This window comes from Pectinophora gossypiella, chromosome 13 (assembly GCF_024362695.1).
Source record: "Pectinophora gossypiella chromosome 13, ilPecGoss1.1, whole genome shotgun sequence".
Taxonomy (NCBI): Eukaryota; Metazoa; Arthropoda; class Insecta; order Lepidoptera; family Gelechiidae; genus Pectinophora; species Pectinophora gossypiella.
This window is the reverse complement of record NC_065416.1, coordinates 14,262,638-14,279,966: the sequence shown is the minus strand read 5'-3', so window position 1 is coordinate 14,279,966 and position 17,329 is coordinate 14,262,638. Positions and strand designations below refer to the sequence as shown.

Below are 17,329 nucleotides of genomic sequence, written 5' to 3'. Positions count from 1 at the left end.
TTATCTCTGTCTATAGCACCACACATTCCTTAAGTATAAATTGCACGTAGTGCCAACGCAAATCGCGCGGTAATAATAAGATCATAATAATAATCTTTACGATTACCTAATATTTGTGCTTCCAAATCCGCAAGGTTGGCCAACCATGCCGCGCTAAAGACGTAAGCAAATGACCAATATAGTGACTGTATTCAGCGACAGACAGATGGAAATTCCACTTCCAATAAAACTCATTTAAAGTGAAACTGTGTACTGTCATGAGCAATATAATGCACCTACTTTAGGATTCTGTCGCACTAACATATTTGACATTTAGTGAGATTTACAGTTCAATTTGGCAAAAAAGTTAATGTGACATGGTACCAAAGTGTATACATATTAATGCTCGTGACCGTACTAGAAGGTCATAAATAACTATGTTCCATGTCGTGTGTCCAACGTACAATATTAGGTATATTTTTTGACGTGACTTATTGTAGATTTGCCGCAGATGGCATTAACTACTTGGCCGGACAAATTGGGAGCGCTGAAGGCTCTTACCCGGTACAACGTTTAAGACAACAGGCCTGAGGGTGCACAGTTGGGCGCGAACCTCGGCTCAAGCCGTCGTCTGAGAGGAAGAATATTTGAAAGAATTAATCGACTCTAGTGGGTCGATAGCGCTGATTGAGGGAAATCGTCGACCACGCCGGCGGGGTCGGTATCGGGTTTTGAAGTGTTATGGCTAGAGTAATCGGGTCGTCGGGATCGTCTGTGTAGCATTAAACACAAAAATAGGGCAGTGGTTTCTCTCTTGCCAAATGGAGTATTAAACGCTCCTTTGCATTTTGGTTGCATGAAAAGGATTAGAAGAGATTTATTTATTTACTTATTTACGGATTTTAACGAAGAATACCGAACCAATATGTACAACGTTCCACTGTTGTCATTTAGCCTATTACAACCAAGATGATAAGTAAGTAGGTACGGTCACGAGCACTAATATGAATACACTTTGAAACCATGTCACATTAACTTTTTTGACACATTAAACCGTACAATACAATACAATACAAATACACTTTATTGCACCAAAATAAAAAGAAATAATTACAAAAAGTCTCTTAACTAAGTACATGGCAAATGGCGGCCTTATCGCTTAAAGCGATTTCTTCCAGACAACCATAAGGTGAGGAAAAAGGTAAAAAAAAAAATTGAAAGATTGCGGGTACAAACTATGCATACAACTTAACAACAAATATATGCAAATAAATATATAACATACTTACAAATATAATATATACCTAACCTATATACATAACCTAGCATATATACCTACTTATATAAATAGTACACACAAAATACCTAATAATAAGCAACTCAAGAGATTCAGACGATTACACTTCATCCTAAAAACAGAACCATTAACAATTCTTCCTTAAAAAAAAAAAAATAGAAAAAAAACAAAAAGAAAAAAAAAAGGATATAAGAGTAACCTCGAAGTACATTCAAGACACAAAAAAAAAAAGGAAAATAGAAAATCTATAAATATACATATACCGTAAGTCTCATTAAATGTCAAATATGATAGTGCGACAGGGTTCCAAAATGGGTATATGATATTGCTCATGACTGTACCCTGATGAATTTATTTCCAATTGTTCTGTACTCGTACACTGAAACGATTAGGTTTATTGGCCATACACTTCATTCGTTTTTTAATCTATCACGAGTACTGATAAACAATATAAACCTAGTTTTTATAGGGAGTGGTCGCTTTACTATAATACCTATAATGGAATGATCAAGGTACTTACTTTCTTATTAAAAAAAAATAATTTATCTTTATGCTGGGCTGACAACAAATAATGCGTTTAACTACTTAGTTCCCCGGATGTGTCGTGAAAACCGTCACAGAGATTGTGTCCACTGGTTCACTTCCGGCCAAGTAGTTAATGCCATCTGCGGCAAATCTACAATAAGTCACGTCAAAAAAAAAAGAAAAAAAAACTGGTTCACCGTTGGGTTCATGGCCTGGAGGTCCCGGGTTCGAATCCCGGTGGGTTATATCACAAAAATCACTTTATGATCCCTAGTTTGGTTAGGTTAAGTTAGAGTTCGTAACGAATACTGGACGCGATGATTCAACTCATAATTTTGACTCAATATCAAGTGCAATTTTTCATCGAGAATTAAAAATAATTAATTAAAAACACATGAATTTTGCGACGGAAAATTTTGCTTGATATTAACTCAGAATCGTGGTCTGAGTCATCCCGTTTAGTATTCGTTACGACGTCACTAACACCCTGTATACCTACTATACACATTTGCCTACCCCTTCAGGCATGCAGGCGTGATGCTATAGTATGTTATATTGATAATTGAGGAGCTCGTACACGATTAACCTGGTGTGCTCGGTTAGTTGAGGAGCTCGGTGGCGCAGCGGTAAACGCGCTCGGTCTGCGATTGTTGAAGTTAAGCAACTTTCGCAAAGGCCGGTCATAGGATGGGTGACCACAAAAAAAAAGTTTTCATCTCGAGCTCCTGTGCTTCGGAGGGCACGTTAAGCCGTTGGTCCCGGCTGCATTAGCAGTCGTTAATAACCACCAATCCGCACTGGGCCCGCGTGGTGGTTTAAGGCCCGATCTCCCTATCCATCCATAGGGAAGGCCCGTGCCCCAGCAATGGGGACGTTAATGGGCTGGTGATGATTGAAAATTGATGAACTAAATGTTCTCTTGAACCTAGTACACGACCCAATTTGTCTTATTGACAGTAGCAAAAGATGCATCAGATTCGTCAAAAATTTCAGATATTACGTCAGCGACGATCTCTCTCTCTCTCTTTATTTAAGAGCTGCGCTCTTGTCAGTGGAGTAATCGCCATTTCTCTATTCTTCCCGCCAAAACCTTTACCTCCTGATACGACACGACCTGCACCTTCTCTTTTATTTGTTTCATAAATGTTCTCCTAGGTCTACCCCTTCCTATCTTCCCTTCAATTTTTCCTTCTATATTTGTTATAAATGGATCGTGTCGTATCAGGTGGCCAATCATATTTCCTCTCCGGTTCTCTATAGCGACGATATGAAACGTATTTTTGGCACTAGATGCGTAGGAAGTAGAGATGTCGATCATATGAAAAAAGTGCGTTCGACACTAAAACTATCAGTTTATGTTGCGTATCGATTGTAAAATTGGGCGAATGGAAAAACAGGGCCGGGTAAAGGTAAATAGAGCGACCACGAGGGGGACCCGAGTTGATTTTTAATTAGGACGGAAATGAACTTGGGTAGGTATAAAAAGTAAAAACTTATGCCAGAAGAAAGTCAATTAGAGTTACAATTTTTACGCCGTCTGAAGGAAGTTACAGTTTTTAATTATCATTATGTAACGACGAACGTAATGGGTTTGATATTATTAAGTTACCCACTTATCTTATGACACCCACCCACCCGACCACACCAACCACCATGTCACATGCGTCAGACAAAGTACTGCGGGGCGGAAGGCAAGAGGGAAACCACTACCCTATTTTTCCCTAAAAAAGTAGCATGGAAAATGCTGCACCGACAAGAGCGTGGGTCTTAAATTGACGATGATGATGACTTATCTTATAAATATTTATTTATACGAGTAGGTATACAAAAAATAAAAACAATTTGTATTTTTCAAATAATAAATCTAAGTACTTAAATAAAAGAAACTTTTATCAAAAATGATGTGATTCGGACGGGTTCCTAAATGCTAACACGCAACACCATAATGAAAGACTTTCCAGGCTCCGTTCACCAAAAAATATAGATGGCGTTTTAACGTGATAATTACCTATTTTCTCATTGCATTTGCAAAATACAATGTAATGGCGGAAACATATTTAAAAATAATCGTTGCTTGATATTTGGATCAAATTATGTATAGAATTATATTGCTGCCTATATTACTTCACGCTTTAATTCGATGAAAATAATAATAGGTGGAAGATGTAATTGTTCCTAGGTGTAATAAAAAGGGTCATCATTTATATCCAAAAACAAAGATAAAAGGTGCATATGTCTGCTTTCCATGAAATTAGAAGGTTAAACGAAGGAAAATCTGTACAGCGCCATCTATATTGTTTTTGAGGAATGTCGCCTGGAAAGTCCTTCATTACATAATCGGTCTGACTGTTCCAAATTCAAACCCTTTAAAAAACAAATATTTTCGGTATTCTTTTTTAACGGTTTTATATAATATATTATTGTTTATTCCATGTTTTTTGTTCGGAATTAAAAAAGCATCTAATATAAAGTTTAGCTGTCTTCAGTTCGGCCCAGAGTCGCGCAAACGAATTTATTAACGTCGGTAAATCCGTCACAAGTCGGTTCCTATCCACTCGGTAGTAAATGAAAACATACTGATTTAGCATCAATTTGTATATTTACTGCTTTACAAGTAACATTTTATTTTTAAAACTTTTTCTTTTGTTCTTTTTTTTATTTTATTTTTTTGTCGAATCTTAGTACCGGGTAAAAATGACTATATCCCAATTGGGGTGGTCAGAGCCACGTCCATCGCGAGATGAACTGTAAACCTACACCCCACCTATCTTTCTGTTCGATCACCGTGACAGCTGGTGAGCCTTATAGCCGTCTCAAATTCAAATTCAATCTTTATTCAGTAGATGACTTACTTATTACTGTAGTTACTGAATCGTCTTTTTTTTACATAACGAACGTCTCATCCGCCTAAAACTACTGCAGCTTCTCACAACCTATATAGCCGGGGAAAAGAAGCTGCAAGAAAAACTTTAGCACAGGGCTGTGGGAAATTCCATTTGATATCAACTCAGAATCATGGCCTGAATCATCCCTCGGAAGTTTTCGTTACGATGTCACTAACACCCTGTGTAATTATATGAAGTATATAAATTATTATTATATCACTACTGAAATACGATCTAAGTACTCTGAACCGGCGTGCGTGTATGAAGCGATTGATGAATGTGGAGAAAGCAAGAGAAGTGTCAGGATCGAAGCAAATGGAATTCTATAGTATCTGCTTACCCCGGTGGGAAAAGGCGTGAGTTTATGTATGTACTACTGAAATCAGTCAAGGTCCGGAAATAAAGAAAGAAAGGCACCACAGTAACAAATAAAACAAAACACGGCAGAAAAAAACAACTTACACAAGAGAGAACCGAAGAAATGAAGAGAAATAAAGGTCCAATTCCAATGAAGGTCATTAATTAGCGTGGACTCTACCAATTTATAACGACTGTATCCACTTTATTTACCTATTAATTAATTTATCATTGCTTTATCTACAAGCAAATAAATTAGGCTGCGCCTTTGTAGCAATGGCTCTGTAGCCGATTAATCGAAGTTAGAATTTAAATGAACAAATGATGTTTTCATTAATTTTACTATACTAGATTTTATTCGTTTTCAACCTACGCTTGATTTTCAACTTGCTGGCATTATTCCGTTTTTTTTCACAGGTTCCGTTTACCTAACCTGAAGATTTGACAGGTCCGGTTTTTTTACAGAAGCGACTGCCTATCTGACCTTCCAACCCGCAAAGGGAAAACCAGCCCAATAAGGTTAAGTCACATACCTAAAAATGCATTTATCAGGAATGTGGGTTTCCTAATGATATTTTCCTTCACTGGTTTCTAGTATTTGTTACGCTTGTTGTATGAGCGATGGCCTGACCACCGTCAGTATTCGGTTCATCATTAAGCTTTTTTTTGACGTGACTTATTGTAGATTTGCCGCAGATGGCATTAACTACTTGGCCGGACAAATGGGGAGCGCTAAAGGCTCTCATCCGGTACAACGTTTAAGACAACAGGCCTGAGGGTGCCCAGTTGGGCGCGAACCTCGGCTCAGGGTGTCGTCTGAGAGGAAAAATATTTGAAAGAATTAATCGACTCTAGTGGGTCGATAGCGGTAAGCGCTGATTGAGGGAAATCGTCGACCACGCCGGCGGGGTCGGTATCGGGTTTTGAAGTGTTAGGTGTCGCGAGCTGATTGGTTGCCTCTATGGCTAGAATAATCGGGTCGTCGGGATCGTCTGTGTAGCATTAAACACAAAAATAGGGCAGTGGTTTCTCTCTTGCCAAATGGAGTGTTAAACGCTCCTTTGCTTTTTGGTTTGGAAATCGTCGACCACGCCGGCGGGGTCAGTATCGGGGTCCTGAACAGGTACTAATGTAATAGTGTAAAAGACCCCAATTCGCGCGCCGGTTCAATAAACTTATCGAGCTATAATTCGTATTTGCTCGTATAATCTCCGTATCTTATCCGCCATCTTGTCTTTATGATTCAAATCCAGTATTTGGATACCGATTTCGTTACTTGCTCGTTGTATAATCTATGCCGTATGTACATTGTACAGGCGTCACAGGGAAACCTAAATTATCTAATGTCACCACTGGCCCCGATTCTTGGAGGCACCTCCTAATTTTATTTTAAGTTACACCCGTATATACAGGTGTAACGGAATGGGGGTATCAAGCCGAATGGGGACAAAACCATACCTTATGTAGATATTCTCTGCAAAATTTAAATTAAAAAAACACTTTTGATATTTTTGATGAAAATTCATTTTAATATTTACAGCAAGTAAAAAATGCGGCACAGCACTAGTGAGGTCACTGTTCTTAATCCACTATTTTTTTTTGACGTGACTTATTGTAGATTTGCCGCAGATGGCATTAACTACTTGGCCGGACAAATGGAGAGCGCTGAAGGCTCTCATCCGGTACAACGATTAAGACAACAGGCCTAAAGGAGCCCAGTTGGGCGCGAACCTCGACTCAGAGCGTCTGAGACTATAATTACACAAATAGGTATCTATTAAGTATTCTAAAATTAGCCCAGAACTTATCTTTATCAATATCTCTTACGTACATTGTGCTATCAGTCGAATTGTTTACCTGAGCACATGTTATTTTTCAATATCGTACATAAATAAACTCATATCGATGGGTAGTGTCACAAGAAAACGAAGGACAGTTACATACAATTTTGACAAAAAGCGATATATAATGCACCGTATTGTGAACAGGAAATATGCACTATGAGAGGTGTTAGCACAGTTGGAAAAACGCAAATAAATGTATTTTTTAATAATAGGTACGCTAGTTTCCAATTAGTCAAATCAGTTACTTTTTACTAAACGTCAAAATACAAAATTACTAGAATTTGTATGAAAAAGCACAATGTGACGTCATAGAAAATTATGATAAAATGTTGGACTTATTATTACGTTTTTCTTTATTAAAATACATAAATAAGTTAAAAAGAAAAAATAAAATGTTTTTCGTTAGTTTTAGATCTGTATTTATAGTACTTAATCAGAATTTTATAATTTATCTTGTAGTGCAGGGTGCAGGTCGTGTCGTATCAGGAGATGAAGGATTTGGCGGGAAGAAGATAGGAATGGCGATTACTCCACCGACAAGAGCGCCGCTCTTAAATAAAGAGAGAAAGATCTTATAGTACACGACACAACATTCTAGTGTGGTTTTCTTCAAAATGAAAGACATTCGCCTTCGATCGGTTTTTACGACATGCTCGCGAAGATAAACGCTATACTTTTTTACTCGGCCCCACACCAGCATAGAAGGTGTTACTTACATGGGAACATATTTGTATGAATGCGGTGTAATGGTGACAATTTACCGCCCGTTGTGAACGGAATATGCTTCGTCCTATTAGCCTATATTTAGGTTAATATTCCGTTCATGGTCAGGGACGAATAGGGAAACTATAGAATAGGTGCCATTCATCATAATAATCATAAACAGCCTATACATATACGTCCCACTGCTGGGTACAGCAGCTCCTCAATCAACCGGAGGGGATATGGAGCATACTCCACCACGCTGCATGTATTACGGCTAATAGCCGGGACCAACGGCTTAACGTCCCTCCGAAGCACGGAATCATATTATATTTTTTTCAGACAATCAGGTGATTCAAGCCTGAAAAGTCCTTACCAAACAAAAGACTGTGACAGAATGAAAGACAGTGATTTCAACAATGTCTCCATCGGGAATCGGACCCGGACCTCCAGATCGTGAGCCTAACGCCCTAACCACTAGACCACGGAGGCTGTTATCAATATATTATATATCAATATATTTAAGATTAAGCTGCAACTTCTGATAGCAGGTGTCGGCGCTGCAGTAGCTCTGGAGTGGGTTTACCCAAAAAACAAAGATAAAATGCATATCTGCGTTATCCATGAAATTAGAAGGTTAAACGAAGAAAAAAAAATTGAAGGGAAGAGAGGAAGGGAGGAGAAAATTTATGAAACAAATAAAAGAGAAGGTGCAGGTCGTGAGGTGAAGGATTTGGCGGGAGGAAGATAGAAATGGCGATTACTCCACCGACAAGAGCGCAGCTCTTAAATAAGGAGAGAGAAACGAAGAAAAATCTGTATAATACAGCGCTATCTATGTAGATAATTAAACAATATAATATATGTATATTATATTTTTTTTGAGGAACATAGCCTGGGAAATCCGTCATTATCAGCCGTCTTCATAGCTCTTTCCAAATTTAAATTATGAACCTTTTTTAAAAATACAAATAATCTTTAAAGCTCTTTCCAAATTTAAATTATTAACTTTTTTTTTAATACAAGTAAGTAATTAAAGCACATAATAACGGGTTCTTACCGCGTTTAAATGGGGATATGAGACTCACAACTATGTGTTTTCCAAAGCATATTTGATGATGTTCAGAATGAGTCACAGTAGTGTCATCGACACACTTTTCTCCAGCTAAAAGAGCAAATACTCGTAAATTGAAGTGCCCGAAATAACACTCCATATGGTGGTGTCGGCTTACAAAGATCCTTGTCAGCCAAAACCGACGCTTTCTTACATCACGTATTTACGGTCACGAGTACTAATATGTATAAGTATGTAAAAACTTTGATACCATGTCACATTAACTTTTTCGACAAATTGACGTGTAAGTCTCATTAAATGTCAAATATGTTAGTGCGACAGGGTTCTAAAGTGGGTATATGATATTGCTGATGACTGTACTTGCTTCTGTTTTCCTTCGCCTTTATTGACGTAACGGTGTTATAGCTATGTAGGTGTAATGGGGTCTTACACCTAGCAAATAAAAGACTCCATTTGCGTAGTGAAATGAATTGTCCTTTTATTTTCGGAATACCTAATTATATGTACAAAATGTCTACGCAACTAGTGGTAGGTTTGCACAGTATAAACTTATTATCTACCAATTAAAATAAGAATAATTTAAATCAAAATTTGCAGTACGCGCATGCGCGGCGCAATCGTTCCTCTGCGCCCGCGCGTCGCTTTCCACCCCGGAAACTTTGCGCGAGCGATAAATACTAATATAATTTTCTTATCCGCCGAAAAGGAAAGGAACGGTTGGTCGACAGGCATAATTTATCATTATCATCAGCCCATTAACGTCCCCACTGCTGGGGCACGGGCCTTCCCTATGGATGGATAGGGATCGGGCCTTAAACCATCACGCGGGCCCAGTGCGGATTGGTGGTTATTAACGACTGCTAATTCAGCCGGGACCAACGGCTTAACGTGCCTTCCGAAGCACGGAGGAGCTCGAGATGAAAACGTTTTTTTTTGTGGTCACCCATCCTATGACCTTGCGAAAGTTGCTTAACTTCAACAATCGCAGACCGAGCGCGTTTACCGCTGCGCCACCGAGCTCCCCATTATCCTATCCTAATTCGAACACGCGTTAATTATAGATAGAAACTTAAACAACCCTCCCTCCCCTCCCCTCCCACCCTCTCCTGGTCCAAGCACCTCCACTGATTTATTTATTTATTTGTTTATTGCAAAGCCACAGGTTATTATAAAAGGTGTAACATAATTAATAAAGTACAAGTGACACCCTGCAAGAGCACAGCAATTTAAAGTGTAGAGAGCTATCTAAGTGCTACTAGATACAATAGAAAATAAATGATATTAGTGTTCTAGTGTGATGAGACTTGCATATAATGAAAGCTTATGCTTTCTCTATAATTCTGGCAAAGTTCTATCAGATTCTGTCCAAACGTGGTCCAAGGACAAACATGGTCGTAGAATAAAAACTGGGGTTTTGGGACATGTTTGTCCTGACTAAAAATGTATTAAAATTCAGTGGGAGGCTAAAATCGATTACCTTCTTATTCATAGAATTATTTAAGTAAGTATAATGAATATTTATATAAATATTCCTTACGGTGCAGTGTTTACGTCTTATTTATCTGTTTTTGATACTGCATCATAAAAATACACCTAAGTACCTCTGCATAAGTCTTTGTTATCAGATTATATTACTTATCTACATAAAAATATTAATGTAGCACCATATATACATAACATAAAATAAACAGCCTATATACGTCCTATTGCTGGGCACAGGCCCTCAATCGACCGGAGGGAGTATGAAGTATACTCCACCACGCTGCTGCCCTGCGGGTTGATAATGTATTACGGTTAATAGCCGGGACCAACGGCTTAACCAGGCGATTCAAGCCTGCAAAGTCCTTACCAAACAAAAGACAGTCTCACAAAGTGAAATCGTCGACCACGCCGGCGTGGTCGGTATCGGGGTTCTGAAGTGTTTGGCCGCCTCTATGGCTAGAGTAATCGGGTTGTCGGAATCGTATATTACGTCCTTCGTGTGACAATGAGATTTTTGTTATAGTATCGAGGGTGTGCTAGCATGCACGAAAAAAATAACGAAAGTTAAAACACATAATAACGGGTTCTCACCGCGTATAAATCAGGGATATGAGACTCCCGATATTTCGACACTGTTTCAAGTGCCATGATGACGGGATGACTGATGACCCGTTATTATGTGTTTTAATTATGATAATATCCGCGTAAACCTAAAACAATGTACTTATACTTAATAACAAAGTTGTTCAGTTTATTATGGACAGAATTGACATGTTGGTAATAGCAGTTTTCGTAATTTGTTTGCCATAACTGACGCGCGTGTTATAAAAGCCTTATGAAAGTGTCAAGCGATAGACTAGATTGCTTGTCATAATTCTGACATTAATAACTCCCCTCTAAAAGCTGTCCTTCCGCTGGGCGCGGAGTATACTACCCGTGGTAGACATGGAAGGTCAAAATTTTATATGGAATGCTTTATTATGGGAATCGAATAAGGTTTTTAGAATAGTTACTTTGTTAATTCGGAAATGTCAATTTCAACTATGAAATTAATTTCCGTAAAGGTCATTAACGTCTAGTTTCCTGTGCCGAGGAGAGTCTTTCAGCTACTTTTCCTCGACTGTACACTAATTTGAGTGAATTTAAGAATAAACTAAGAGAATGGCTTGTTGAATGTGCTTTTTATGACATAAACGAATTCTATGATAAATAAATAATATGTTGACATCACTAATATAATTATGTCTTTGATATTTATAAGTAAACATTTGACATGTACCTAAAATTTAAAAAAAATATGAATAAATGAGTATGATCAGGTACAAGGGAGTTAATAAGGCCACATCGAAGCTACGGGCTAGTTTCCAACTACTTTTTTTTTGTCGTGACTTATTGTAGATTTGCCGCAGATGGCATTAACTACTTGGCCGGACAAATGGGGAGCGCTGAAGGCTCTCACCCGGTACAACGTTTAAGACAACAGGCCTGAGGGTGCCCAGTTGGGCGCGAACCTCGGCTCAGGGCGTCGTCTGAGAGGAAAAATATTTGAAAGAATTAATCGACCCTAGTGGGTCGATAGCGATAAGCGCTGAATGAGGGAAATCGTCGACCACGCCGGCGGGGTCGGTATCGGGGTTCAACCGTGTCGTCAAAACACGAAATTGCTATAGAAAATATGAAAAAGCACACTGTGACGTCATAGAAAAACGTGACTAAATGTCAGACGTTTTCCTTGATTAAAATTCATAAATAAGTTACTTAAATAGAAAAAAGGAAATGGTTGTCGTTAGTTTTAGATCTGTCCTTATTTAGTACTTAATCAGAATTTCATAATATATCTTGAACCTATATAGTACCTACACGTTCCAATTCATCTAAAAAGCAATATTACAATTTGTCATTTGTGCATATAAAAGTAATGCGCAATGCAAACAAATGTCAAATAGCTTGGGTTGTGAGAAGCTCAAAAATATTGTAAAAATGAGTCATCATCAATTTAAGAGCCACGCTCTTGTCGGTGTAGCATTTTCCATTCCAGTCTATCAAAGGCCAATTCCTTGACTTCCCTATAAGACACGACGTTAACCTGGAACAGATTAAAGAAAAGGTAAAAATGAGTACTTATCTATTTTAAATGAATAAAGATATTAACTCAGGCCGGGTTTCCACTGAAGCGGAGATGGGCGGAGAAGAGCGGAGTTGTGCGGATTGGACCAATCACAGCGTTTGAGAGAGCGAAAAACGAAGACGCTCTGTCACTCTCTCCCTCACGGTGATTGGGCGATTCCTGCACATCTCCGCTCATCTCCGCACAGCTCCGCGTCAATGGTAACGCAGCCTTACTTTGGCACTCGACAGCGTTATCTATAATATTTTTCAGATCGTGCGAGTAGTCAGGCGATAATGTCGGATTCTTTGTGCTTATTATCAAACGCTAATCCACAAGTCACGGTTTGTCAACTGGCATTAAACATCAAACGTTGCTTTACATTTGTTTAGGTGCCGTTTTAAGTACTTATATCGGATTTGTATTGGTATGAAAGTCCACTTGGGTTTTCCCTCGCGGATGTTATCTGATTTGGAATTTGTATGAATGTTGGATTTTGGGATTCCACGAAACGAATGTATACCTGAAAGGGGTCTATAATCATTTTTTGTCTATGGCAATGTTCTAAACTGGTCTATGAGTGGTATGACTTACAGTGTAAGTCTTACACTTTTTCTCGGAATGGCGAAACGATCATAATTGTGTACTTATGTGAGAAAAAAATAATAAACTGTGTGAAGCTGATTTCCCGAGCTTTTATTTCCATCCCACATGAATGGAGTTAAATAAAAGGATAAATAGTTAAGTAAGTATTTTTTTAAACGCCTGACCCGTTGCGCATGCGAATTAAAATTGGCACATAGATACTCGATCATTATACAACAGTAACCTAGCGTAACAGTTACGACCTCCATGGTCCAGGGGTTTAGCGATGGGCTCACGACCCGGAGGTCCTGAGTTCGATTCCCCGTGTGGATAAAGGTTTCACAAAAAATACTTTGTGGTCCCTAGGTTAGGACATTACAGGCTGATCACCTGATTGTCCGAAAGTAAGATGATCCGTGCTTCGGAATGCAAGTTAAGCCGTTGGTCCTGGTTACGACTTAGTGATGTAAGTAAGTAGTCGTTACATGAGCCATGTCAGGGGCCTTTGGCGGCTCAATAGTAACCCTGACACCAGGGTTGATGAGGTTGATAGCCCACCTCACAACCTACACGATAAAAGAAGATTATACAACAGTTAGTGACACCGTACTTAATACTGAGGGGGGTGATACAGCTCATAATTCTGAGTTAACAAGTGGAACTTTTCGTCGCAAAAGTATGGAACTAGATAATAAAAAAAACACTAACATTTTCATGAGTTTAGCGATGGACAATTCCACTTGATACTAACCCAGAATCATCTTCGGCACGGTGTCACTAACATCCTGTATTTTATTAATGTTAATTTTATTTTAGGTTATACCTGTCTTTATCTGATCCACTAAAAAAGAAAAGGACAAATGATTGACAGCGGTTAACTTTAAAATGAATGAATAACCCGGGCGAATAAAATAAGCATCTGGCTATCAATTTAATTCTATCGGGTTATTGCCCAATGTAAAATTTTACGTGGGTTGTTTAAATTTCTACCTAAAATTGTCGCGTATGTCCCATAAATTTTATGCCAGTCGATTATCCGTTCGTTTTCTTTTCGGCGGATAAGAAAATGACAGGTACTTATAACTTAAAAAAAATATATATAAATAATTCAAATTAATAATATAAGCATTTTTTTAATTTTTTATTACGATTTTTATTATAAGTATTTTTTTATTGTTAATATTTTAATTAATTTTTATGTACTTTTGTTCTGTTTACTTAAGTTATGTTTGTTATTTGGCCAACATAGAAATAATTTTGTTTCCTTTTCTTCTTCTTTACTTACATAATTATGCTCCGGCCAAGTAGTTAATGCCATCTGCGGCAAATCTACAATAAGTCACGTCAAAAAAAAAAAAAACAATTATGTGGATCCAGCTTCTGGGGCTTATTTCTAACTTACACTTATCTTGGTGGTTAATTGGGTAATTTCCTAGGTTAAAGATAAATTATGAAATTCCGATTACTTACTAAATAAAGACAGATATATATTTCTGTCTATTTTTTAACCTATTTACGAATTTTAATAAAGAAAAATGTAACAATAAGTGCGATATTTTGTCACGTTTTTCTATGACGTCACAGGTTGCTTTTTCATACAAATTCCATAGTAATTTCGTGTTTTGACGTTTAGTAAAAAGTAACTTATTTGACTAGTTGGAAACTAGCCCATTGTCTGGACTCTGGACAGATAACAAAACGGTATGTCAGAATTGAGAAAATGGCCGCGATTTGCGCACTTTGCGCATGTTAACCCTACTGAAGACCGCCAAGAATACCATTTACTTATAGGAAGGAGAATACGAAGCTTGCAACACTGGATAAACTCGATTGACTCTCCTGTTGACAGACAAAATAGCTAATAATACAGTATCGTGAAAAGGTCAATGTCAATCAACAGAATCAATCATTTCTTTCAGTAAGATAGATGGACTCAATTTAAACCCCGCTCCGTCGCGAGGACAACGTATAGTAAAATGAGATACTTTTACGAAACGTCAAAGCGATATATTTCTATGGAATTTGTATAGAAATTCACACGTACTTATAACGTCATCAGTAAACGTGGGTGGTCAAACGTCGTACTCTTTGTTATGTAAGTAATAGTAATAATCTAGAAATAGAAGCCAGTCTAAGATAATCAAAAATCAATCTCATTTCACCTTTAGACTTATTTTCGAATTTTATTTATGAATTAAATAACAATGAGTACGACGTTTGACCGCTTTTATTGATGACGTCACAGGACATTATGTCTATATTACAAACTTCGAAGAAACTTTCGTTTTGACGTTTCGTAAAAGTATTTCATTTGACTAGGTTGTCAAGAAGCCTACAGCTATCAGGTAGGTACATAGTACATTAAGGATGGTATTAATAAACTAATCTCAGCTGAGACTGCCCTCGAGATCATGTTCAAGTCTCTGTTTTTGTATACCACATTGACATGATCTTGAGGGCAGTCTCGAAGCTGAGATTACTTTATTAATCCTAGGGTGGTAGGATCATGTCTATTTCAGTGATTTATTTACTAGTAAGTAATAAAATTAGAACACACATTGGCAAAAAAATAAATTCCTACTTTTCCATTTTTTTTTACGAGACTTATTCTAGATATTTATTTAAGTATTTAACCGCTCCATTCTCCATTGAAGTAGGTAGGTACTTTATTTTCTACCCAAATCAGTAGCAAGAGTCCATATTGCGCTGGGGGTCGTTCCCAGAAATCACAGCCTTCTTCTTCTATCGTGTGGGTTGTGAGGTGGATTACCAACCCCATCAACCCTGGTGTCAGGGTTACTATTGAGCCGTCAAAGGCCCCTGACATGGCGCATGTAACGACTACTTACTTGCATCAGTAAGTAGTAACCGGGACCAACGGCTTATCGTGCCTTCCGTAGCACGGATCATCTTACTTTGGGACAATTAGGTGATCAGGCTGTAATGTCCTAACAAAGTGATTTTCAAAGTGAATCGCAGTGCGACGCGGTTACTTGAAAACTTCCGTTTTCCTGCTTAGAAGACCCGTTGTTTAGTCGGCAAAAATATTTTTTGAGGTTACGATCTCATTAAGTACATAACAGTTTAAGTTAATCTGAACTATAAACCGGTCATGCACCCGCGAATACAATGTAAATGAATAGGTCAGTAGGTTACCCAATACCTACTGTCAAACATCGCATAAACAAATCTACTAGAATATATTATATACCTAGTACGGTCACGAGTACTTAATACGTTACACTTTGAAACCATGTCACATTAACTTTTTTGACAAATTAAATCGCAAGTCTCATTAAATGTCAAATATGATAGTGCGACGGGGTTCTAAAGTGGGTACATGATATTGTTCACAACTGTACATATAACACGGGCATACATAATCAAATAGATAAGCTAAAGGAAATAAATGTATTTATGCAAGTTATTCAACTTTATTTTACTTCATATATTTATGTATACTGCACGCACGCGCCAATCTGATTTCTCTCTGTTTCCTTTTAAGTAACTTATAAAGCCTCTGATGACATGATTTACTTGGCTGGTCAAATGGGGAGCGTCCCTTTCCTTTTCGGCGGATAAGAAAAAGACAGATGTAACTTGCAATTAAATAAGAGGGTGTTTACAGGATTTAGCACCAATGTCTCACTAACGCACTAGGTTGTCGCCTATTCTAATATTAGGGATCTAAAAAGGCCACATTATGAAATAAATAGGTACTTATTTTACTGAAAAGAAAATTTAATTTAAAAATAGAACGGCAGGCCAGGCCTTTGCCATATTTCAAATAAAGAAAATAAAATAAAATCAATAAAAAAAATAAACTCACCTATCACAAATGCACAGGAAACCAAAACACTCAGCCGCCAACGTGAATACATTTTGCACCAAAATTCAGTAAGTACTTCTCATCACAACATCAATCCATCATCATAAACTTCACACCATCGTCCCAGTTTGATAAAAACTGTATTTTTATGAGTCTTGTCAAAATATCAACAACTACATTTTGATAACTAAGTATTCCGTTATTAATTAAAATAATATTATTTAAATTCAAAATCAAATTTATGATATAAAATAATAAAATTAAATTGTATATTTAATTCTAACTCAACGTACCTAATTGTTTCACCGAATAGTTTTTAATAAAAGTTTCCCGCCTTTTATCACTACTAAATTAAAAAAACTATTTCTTTTTTAATTTTTTATAAAAAGTTTAAACTTTTGTTCCGCCTATGAGTTCCGTGTCCGTGTCGTACTATTTGCTAATAGGAATGACATAATAACATAGCAGAACGTCCTATCGCTTCTAAGAACCGCGATTTACTGACAAGTTTTCCTCGCTTTTCCGAAAGCGAAACTGAAATTCAGCGACAGATAAATTATACAGCGTTGATGCGTGTCTGTCCATTTCCATCAGGCGTTATTTTGTGTTTTATCATCTGTTTTTTTAACGAGTACTTTTATTACTTGTAAATAAAGAGCAGG

The 17,329-nt window shown here is 37.5% G+C and overlaps 1 protein-coding gene across 1 annotated transcript in view; it reads right to left on the bottom strand.

Annotated features, from left to right (window-relative positions):
- The window catches only part of LOC126372120 (lutropin-choriogonadotropic hormone receptor-like), a 52,074-nt gene extending 35,038 nt beyond the window's left edge, over positions 1–17,036 (bottom strand). The window contains exon 1 of the mRNA XM_050017703.1: positions 16,668–17,036. Within this exon, the coding sequence (XP_049873660.1) occupies positions 16,668–16,719 (52 nt within the window). The 5' untranslated portion in view covers positions 16,720–17,036. The remainder of the gene's footprint in view (positions 1–16,667) is intronic.
- Between the last annotated feature and the right edge of the window lie 293 nt (positions 17,037–17,329).